Here is an 8,887-nt window from a genome sequence, read left to right as displayed (position 1 = left end):
AATGAAATGGCAAAAGAAAGAAATTAAAAAGCATCTAACCACATATAATTAAAAAGAAAAGAAAACAATGTAGGCTGCTCTTATGAAAAAAACTTTACATCATGTTGATATTGTTTTTCTCAATTTTGGCCTCTACGACCTAAAACAGTCGCGCAAAAAAAAAAAAGGAAAATACCAGAAATGCAGCAAAGATCAATACGAAGACAGGCACGAACATTATCGGTTATCGAAGATTGTGAGGTTGTGGAAATAGGTTAGTTTTATCAATAATAAAGAGGGCTCACAAGATGTAAGTAAGAAGAAGAGAAGAAGATTCTAGATAAAGGATATTTTTTCACCTTACCATTATTCCCTCTTTTTTGAAAATCGAATCCTTTTCGATTGCCTTTGTTCTTTTATTAGAACAAGGCGATACTGTGTTGAGTCCAGAGAAATCTACCCCTCCTTAAATGATGCAGTTGTCGTTACATAGCTCAATGCATATACTTCTTCATCACCTTTGACAAGGGATGTCTCTACAAATAACTATATCCATCACTGCAGAGTACATACAATTGACATATCAGGCTTTTTAAAGAAATTTTTCAAATGATGAAAAATTTTGAACGCCCTCCGTAACGCTTATAAATAATTGTTTAGCAAAAATTGTAAAACTGTTTTTCGTAGAATTTTTAGTTTTTATTTTACGTTGAGGAAATGTATTACAATTTCCTAAATTACAAACACATATATAAAGGGATTTGTTTCAATTATATTAATATTATCTTCTTCTCTTGATATGAAGCATTATTGTTGTTATTGCCGCGTCATAAATATTTTTAAATTCAGTTGTCATTTATTTTCATATGTGTTTTTTCTCTTCTGGGTACAAATGAAAATTCTTTACACATTAATGATTAGTGTTTTTTTTTTTATTTTTTTATTCTAAATTCGAAAAACAAGACGATTTGCTTAACAGGAAATCTTTTTAATGCGGATTTTCGCACGAACATATATATATATATATGTGGTTGAAAGTAAATTGCCATATTAGGAAAGGGGAAATCAATTTTTATACCCATCACCGAGAGACGAGGGGTATACTTATTTTGTCAGAATATTTGCAACGCCCAGAACGAAGCATCGGAGATCCCACAAAGTATATACATATATAGTCTCGATCGTCTGCGCAACTGTGTAGTATCTTTGATAAAGAAAATTTACACATCACCTACACATTTGCAAAAAATTTTGGAAGTGATTCAAACATTTCCAAGGAGATGCCTATAACGCCCACACACACGTATATGCGAGAGATATTTTTATTTTGCAAATAGAAAATAACGACCGTGTCCACTCCGTATTATAGAGGATAAAAATTTAGTTGTTTTACTTTTTTTTGGATTACGATGATGGGTATAATGGATTCGGTCAAAAGTGGATATAATTTTCTTATCTATTTCCATTCAACTGATGTTCAAAAAAGACGAAAATTTCATTTTAACCATTTTCACTCCTATGTCGAGTATGATTTGCGATCACATCTCTCTTACACTAATCCAGCAAATTAATTTGTTAATTATGTACGTTTTCTCATTTATTTACTGTTTAAGGTTAAGAAATAACATTCTAGCGTTAGTGATAGGGAAAAAAAATGTAATTAGAAGTGCAAAGCTTTGAAACTTGCTTTACTTGTTCAATGTAGTCATAGGAAGATTTAACATTTTTCTGAATGAGATAAATGTGAGTGACCGTGAACCATTTAATCATAAATTTTGTGGATTTTCTTCTTAAAAGCTATGTATTTATGAAGTGAGAAATGAAGATAAAAAGTCGGGATAAGCAGTAAAATTTAAAGCTTTAAGATCTCTAAGACCTCTATAACTATTGAACAAATGCAACGTATGCAGGTGTGTTTCTACATAAAATAAGCATTCAATAGTCGATGGTGTTTATCCACGTAGCACATGTAAGTCACTGCATAAGTATTTTAGTTTGCAAAATTATTTCATCATAAACTGGATTCCATAAAAGACAAGAAGATGAACTCACTTTGATCAAATCTTTAATTCATCTATCAACAACAAAAACTATCGCCAAAGCAATGGAAGCATTAATTAGTCTATGAAATGTAGTGGAAATGCCGTGAAATTTGGAAAGTCATTCAGGACGCGAGCACTGTGGTGTAGAAAGCATTAGTCTAATGGAACTATATATGAAATGTAGTGGAAATGCCATGAAGTTTGGAAAGTGTTTGAGGATACAAGCATAACGACGAAGATTAACATTCGCCATAGGTATAGCGCATTGGTCTATAGCAACTATATATGAAATGTAATAAAAATGCCATGAAGTTTGGTTTTTCGTTTTGGATACGAGCACTATGTTATAAACTAACACTCGCTATACGTTCCAAGTTAAGCTTTATTACGATTTATTGTAGCCGTGGTGCTTACAGAACCTTCCTTCTTCAATGCTTCTTCTTCAATTTTCCCACTTAGTGTTTGTGACTTTGAGTTTTTTGAAGTGCGACACACATAGTTGAACGAATTTTGATCTCTACTCTCTAGGATAGCCTTTGTGAGATTGCCAAGCGCAATTTGTTGAAAGATTACGACAGCAAATATTCCACACAAAATTTATAACATGGTATACTTTTATCATTTCATATATAAAGTTTACTAACGGCGCACAATCCAACACACTTTACGCAAATACATGAAGAGCTTTTTTTTAAATAAATGTTTTATTCAATATTTATGATATGCTTTTTTAGGTTTGTGATTTTATTAAATGATGGCCAAAAATGGCGGCTAAACCACCAAAGCCGCCAGGAAATCTAATGAAATTTGTATCCACCCCGAATAACAATAATAACAATAGTAATAGCAATAGTGATACCAACGAAAACAATTTACAATCACCAGCGTTGAGTGTGGCCGGTGAAAGTAAAAGTTGTGCTCTTCAACCATCGAAAGTTGCGACAAATTGCAATTGTCGAAATATCGCCATTATGCACTTATTTCATGAAATGAAACAAGAGTTCCCCACACTTCCCGATACCGTTGTGGCGCAATGTGTGAACGAGAATTGCCATCAACGAGAAAATTGCATTCAAATGTTACGGCAGGAATTGGAATTAAATCCGATTCCGGCGCAAACATATCCAGCCAAAGTTTTACATCCGTCCATCGCTAACAGTACAACGACGTCAGCGCATAGTCCGTCAAGACCTGTAGTGCAACAAAAACCGCAGACTTTGCAAAAACCGCCCGTAAAACCATTAAAACCGATAAGACCTGCTCCTCTGCAACCATCATTTCCTCCACCACCGCCACCACCATCGCTGCCATTAAAAAAACCCCCCAAAAATGTACAGATAACCAAAAATAAAGTAGATAAAGAGAAAGCTTTAAAAGCTACCAATAATCACGGTAATGATAATATTGCATCAGCTGACATAAAAGATGGTCAGACTAACTTAAGTATAAATGTTGGATCGCCGAGCAAAATATTGGATTTTGTTAGCAATCAGGATTGCCCCGCAACGGGTGCTAACCCAATGGAGGAATTACCTGTGCCGCCGCGGATAAGACCGACAACTTTGAACTTAAACAGCGACCAGCAACAATTACGGCAGCAGCAGGAACAACGTCAATTATTAAATATACAATTACAGCAGCAATTTCAACAACAACGTCATAAAAACTTGCAGCCATCAATCAACAACGGAAGACCCTTGCGTAAAGCTCCTCTACCCCCTATAGCACCCAAACCGTCAAACATCAGTAATAATATCAAGCAATTTCATCAACACCCACTTATAAACAACAATGGCAATGTATCGTTAAATCTTAACAGTCCACTATCCGAGACAGAACTCTCTGTAAATGTATCTTTATCAACGCCATCCCCGACACCGCCTCCAACACAACAAACTACGCCAACTCACCACCAGCGACAACTAAGCGCAAACAAATCGCCTATACGACATCGTTCAGTCATTAATGTGCAGCCAGAGCCACCGTACTCGCGTGACTTTTTTGTTACTACCTCCGCAACAACAGCCAACACTAAAACACCAATTAACTCGGATTGCATTGGTAATAGTGCGGACTGTTTTATACATACTCCGAGAAGTTTTACTTCTGTTAATCTAACATTACGTCAGCCTACTGTAAGCGGCGAGAGTGAAAGTAACACTGTACCGCAACCCTCCACCATTGATATATCTGCGGGTCCTGGTTTGTCGGGTTCCACCGGTAGTGGCCTCACTTATTCTAGTACATCCTACGATGCTAGGCGTCGATGTCAAAAGAATTTCCACATCACTGTGACGGACGAAGGAAGCGTTTTTCGGGCAAGTCGATTAAGTCCTCGAACACCTCAAAATCAGGTAAATATTATTTAGGATCAACTTATTGTTAACGCTATCGTTACTAATGTCAATTATGTATTTGATGAACAGCAGCAATTACAGCAACAACAACACTTATTGCAACAACAACAACAACAAGAACAGCACCAGCAATTTCACAATTGTTCGGTTAACAAGAAAAAAAGCGAAGAAAACCGTGGTGACATCCAAAGAAGCGAAGAAATGTGCCAACCACCACAACAAGCAGAAGATGGTGAGTTAGTCGTCTTATACGCTTTGCTCACATGATTTGTGCGATTAAAAAAAAAAAGCATTTCTTACAAAACCTTCCAAATGAAATCAAACTTGCACAAGTTACAAAATATTTTAATAATGGCGTGACAACAACACTTTGTCGACCAGATTATGTTTTTGAGGGACTTATAACCGTGGAGTTACCATCACCTGAGAAGTCTTGTAGGTGAAATTCCAGATTTTCTTATTAAAAGTTTTCAACAGTGGACTATGAAAGGACGTACGGACTACACTTGTTCAGATCCTTACCGTGATAATTTGTAGATTACTTTGTCCTAACAGGGCAGCGAATCACATTCCCTATTTATTTAAGTGTTTCTAGACGACATTAATTAGTTATCTTTGTACACTTTTTCCTATCGATATAGATGTCGATTGAACAAAATCAATGCATCTTGTCTCGCATCCGTGTTGTCAAGTGTCGCGACAGTCAGAGAGAAGTCAGAAAAATTTTTTTGTTACAATTGTATACTGAATTCGTGTGAAGGTATGCAACAACTAGAAGAACTTGAGATAGATATACCTTTTATTATACCGATCAATTCAAAATCAGTTTCATAATTGCCATAAAGATGTCTATCCGTTTGTCCGCCTTTATTTTTTTATTGAGGCCAACGTGTTTTGGCCCAAGGTCCAGCGATTTTTTATTTTCTTTTACTTTTTCGTTCATTTCCGTTCATATACCGCTGTATTTTGAAAAGTCCTTAAGATAATAAGTGTAGCAAACAATCCTTAATCGATTAAAAACCAACGGGTTAAAGACGGTCGTGATCAGCCTACACGCATGCCCACAGTAGACTATAAGCTAAGACAGCCTCGAGAAGACACCGACAGTCTTTTTATATTTTCATCTATAACTCCTAGATGATAATTGTGAAGATGTTTTGGAAAGCAAAAGTAATTCCGATCGGTTTGCTATTACGTACGCGCATAGTCAAGGAAAAAATATCAATTCCAATTGATTTTTTATTTAATCCAATCAATTAAAATTAATTTTCTAATCTATTTGTACTCGGATGAAGAACATTTTAACATTTATTAAAATAAATTGAATATAAATTGAAATTAAAATTGAAGGCTAAAGTTTGACCTTTTGGTGAACCAGAGCTATGCTAACATACATCTGAGTTGCGTCAGCTATCTGCTTTTTTGCGACTTTGGCGATTTGTCAAAGAAAGGGATGAAAATGATCCCTTTTGTTAGAAGCACTTATTATTAATCGAAAACTAGTCCAGGTAGAAAAAAAAGGTTTACAGATGTTTTCATATGAGCCAAAAGTTACCCACAAATTTCGGAGCATTCCATGCGTTATAACCGCAATTGTGTTGTTCTCATATTGTAAGAAAGATATTTTCTTTTAAATTTATAAATTCTTTTTAGTCTTACAATTCATTTCTTTAATCTAAATAAATCATAAATGTAATAATAAATAAATTCATAGATTTCCTTGCTGAGGTTTTGCAACGGCAAAAGAAGAAACGTGATAAGTTGGCGGCCGTGTTACGTGAGAATAAGAGACGTTTAAATCAAGTGAAAGAAGAAATCAATGTATTAACTGAACCGGTTGAGCCAGGATTCTCTGAAATGCTTGAAAACGACGTAAAAAGGTTAAGAATAGAGTGTCAGGCAATGCTCAATGAAATTGAAAATGTGCGACGATGTAAGTTTGTTTGTTTGTGATGCAAAATTAAAACTTAAAATTTGAAATTTGCCTAAAATGTTTCGTTAAAGGTTCGGGTGATAATAATTCTTACTTCTCACAACATCAACAACTATCAACACAATCTCAATCATTCCCTCGACAAAGATTCAATAGACCCCCCGCAACACGGCCACAATCGCCATCCCATCAGACTAGTCTAGATTTTATACAACATCACAGTAGCACTTCAACATCCCGCCCATCTGCTCAACATCACAACCATAACCATATGTCAAGTGCAATCGGTAGTCAATCGATATTATTGCCAGAAACACACCAATGTTTTCATCATAGTCCTTACTTACATGATGAAGAAATTTATTCTGATTCTGAAGCAACCGGGGGTGCCGATGATGACGATGACGAAGATGAACAACTAGAACAATGGGCATGCGATATGTGTACATTCCGCAACCATGCACTGCTAAATATATGTGAAAGCTGTGAAAGTGTTAGAATATTGCCTGGTACGCTGACAAATTTCTCACGTCCAATAACTAATGCGGCCGCTTCCTCGAATGCATTAAATAATCCAACAGCCATGACAGGCAGTTTAGAGCACGATGCTAATTTAGCTCAACAGCAATTGCAACAATTTGCTCTGCATACGTGATTAAATGTTATGTTTTTCTGATTTTCTGTTACAGTCTTGTGCATGCATTTTCTGAAAACAGCTTGAAATTGTTAATTAATTGCTTTTTTTTTTGTTTCTTAATCATGAAAACGCGAAACAAAATTTTGCTTTTATTTGTTTTGTTTTCTATCGTTTTATGAGTTGATGTTTTCATGTTGGTTTTTATATCGTAATAATTATTATGCTAAGCTTACATTAACTCAGTTGAAGGTTTGCTTTGAACTGTGATTGTCTGTAAATGATTGCTTGAATTGTTAATAGCATTAGGAAAACAAAGAAAGAAATTTATAAAATAAAATTTAATAAAATTTAAAAATCCTCCCTTAATATTGAAAAAAACAAAATTGAACAAATATTTCTTATTCTTCGTGTTCTTACTCTCGTGTTTCAATTCTTTTCCTATCAACATTATAAAAATTTATTTTTCAGCTCCTGTACTAAGTAGAGAAGATATACACATAACTTTATCACCTGGTGAAAATAGTGAGTTTTTTTTGTTTGCACAAGAAAAAAAAGATTAAGAATTTAAGTTTCCTTTCCTTTTCCTTACTTTTTTTTCAGGAATCATACATTCTTGGATTGTTTCCTGACAGTCAATAAAACGATCACAGCCTTAACTTGTTGTGATCTACTACGAACTTATGGCCAAAGTTACATTAACAATGGGCAACGGTATGAGGTATTGCAAAGTATAGTGAAATTGAACTGAATATGCATATTATAATGTACTCTGTAAAGGAAATGTAATTTTTTAGATTAAGTTGACGCCTATTCTTGTTAAACTAGGCTGCTGGCAGCTTTTCAAACTAGTTTAATGGTTTTATAATAAATATGTAACATAATATATATATATGTATATATATAAAAATAAAAAAAAATTAAAAAAATAATTTAAAACACGTATGAAATTATAGCCGGACAAGGCCGACTATTAAATGTCCTACACCACTTCCCCTAATACAGTTGTTCACTCGTTCTGATAATAATATACTAAAAGTTACGAATTATTTTCATGCAAACGCATACATTTCATTGAGAACCCTTGTATGGGGTGGGTATTCAAAAAATAGCGCCATGTTTTTAAATTTTATTGCAGTTAATTTTCATGTTAAATTATCAATTTCGATCAAGTTTCATTACAAATGAATATGAAATCTCATTTTTCTTAGCGATGGTGACATGGGAGGAGGTCCGAAAAATAGTCCCATCCAATTTCAATTTTCCGCATATATTTTACATGCCAAAATACTCGTTCTACTTAATTTTGTCGATAAATTTAGGAAATTGCAACTTTTTTCCCAATAGGTTTTTAAAAGAAAGCGGCCTTCTATAGAGAATAATCGTCAAAAAAGTTTATCCTTGGGGCACACACACATCGGGCTGCCATAGTCCCCTAAAATATACACGGTGAACACAAAATGCATAGACAGAGTTCAAACGAACAGCCAGAGACCAGGTTAAGTCGATTTAGGAAATGATCCTGAATCGATTGCTGCAATGGAGGGTGGATCTACATAAAGTCGCCGACATTACATAAATCAGCATAAACTTGAGATACGCTAGACTACAAATTGTGTTGGATATAACAAAGGTGACAATATTTGTACCTCTTTGGCTCACTGTTAAATTAGTCATCTTCATTGAAATGTGTATTCATTAATAGTGCAATAATATACATCGATTATTATCACGGTTTTCCACGCCACCCATGAGGTACCGTAATAGGCGCGCTGCCGATTGTTTGAAATGGCTGGCTCCCCTATAGGCCTATACCATTGATATACTTAGTTTAAAATTATATTAATTATATTAAATATCACATTATTTGTAGTAAATATCACATGCATTATATTTACAATATTATATACTTATCAATAAGATATATGTGCATTAAATATAT

General features: G+C 34.5%; 1 protein-coding gene across 7 annotated transcripts in view; it reads left to right on the top strand.

Annotated features, from left to right (window-relative positions):
• Nucleotides 1-7,802, top strand: part of LOC119636125 (myb-like protein AA) — a 23,554-nt gene extending 15,752 nt beyond the window's left edge. For 2 of the 7 annotated variants that reach the window (XM_038031285.1, XM_038031283.1), the window contains exons 2-5: nt 2,756-4,375; nt 4,448-4,610; nt 6,093-6,311; nt 6,383-7,366. In XM_038031285.1, coding sequence (XP_037887213.1) covers nt 2,786-4,375; nt 4,448-4,610; nt 6,093-6,311; nt 6,383-6,966 — 2,556 coding nt within the window. In that variant the 5' untranslated portion in view covers nt 2,756-2,785 and the 3' untranslated portion in view covers nt 6,967-7,366. The other 5 variants (XM_038031288.1, XM_038031287.1, XM_038031284.1 and 2 more) reach the window with 5 other exon arrangements.
• The last annotated feature ends 1,085 nt before the right edge of the window (nt 7,803-8,887 follow it).

Source organism: Glossina fuscipes, unplaced genomic scaffold (genome assembly GCF_014805625.2).
Source record: "Glossina fuscipes isolate IAEA_lab_2018 unplaced genomic scaffold, Yale_Gfus_2 28, whole genome shotgun sequence".
Taxonomy (NCBI): domain Eukaryota; kingdom Metazoa; phylum Arthropoda; class Insecta; order Diptera; family Glossinidae; genus Glossina; species Glossina fuscipes.
Note: the sequence above shows the minus strand (reverse complement) of the source record. Positions and strands in the feature narration are given on the sequence as shown.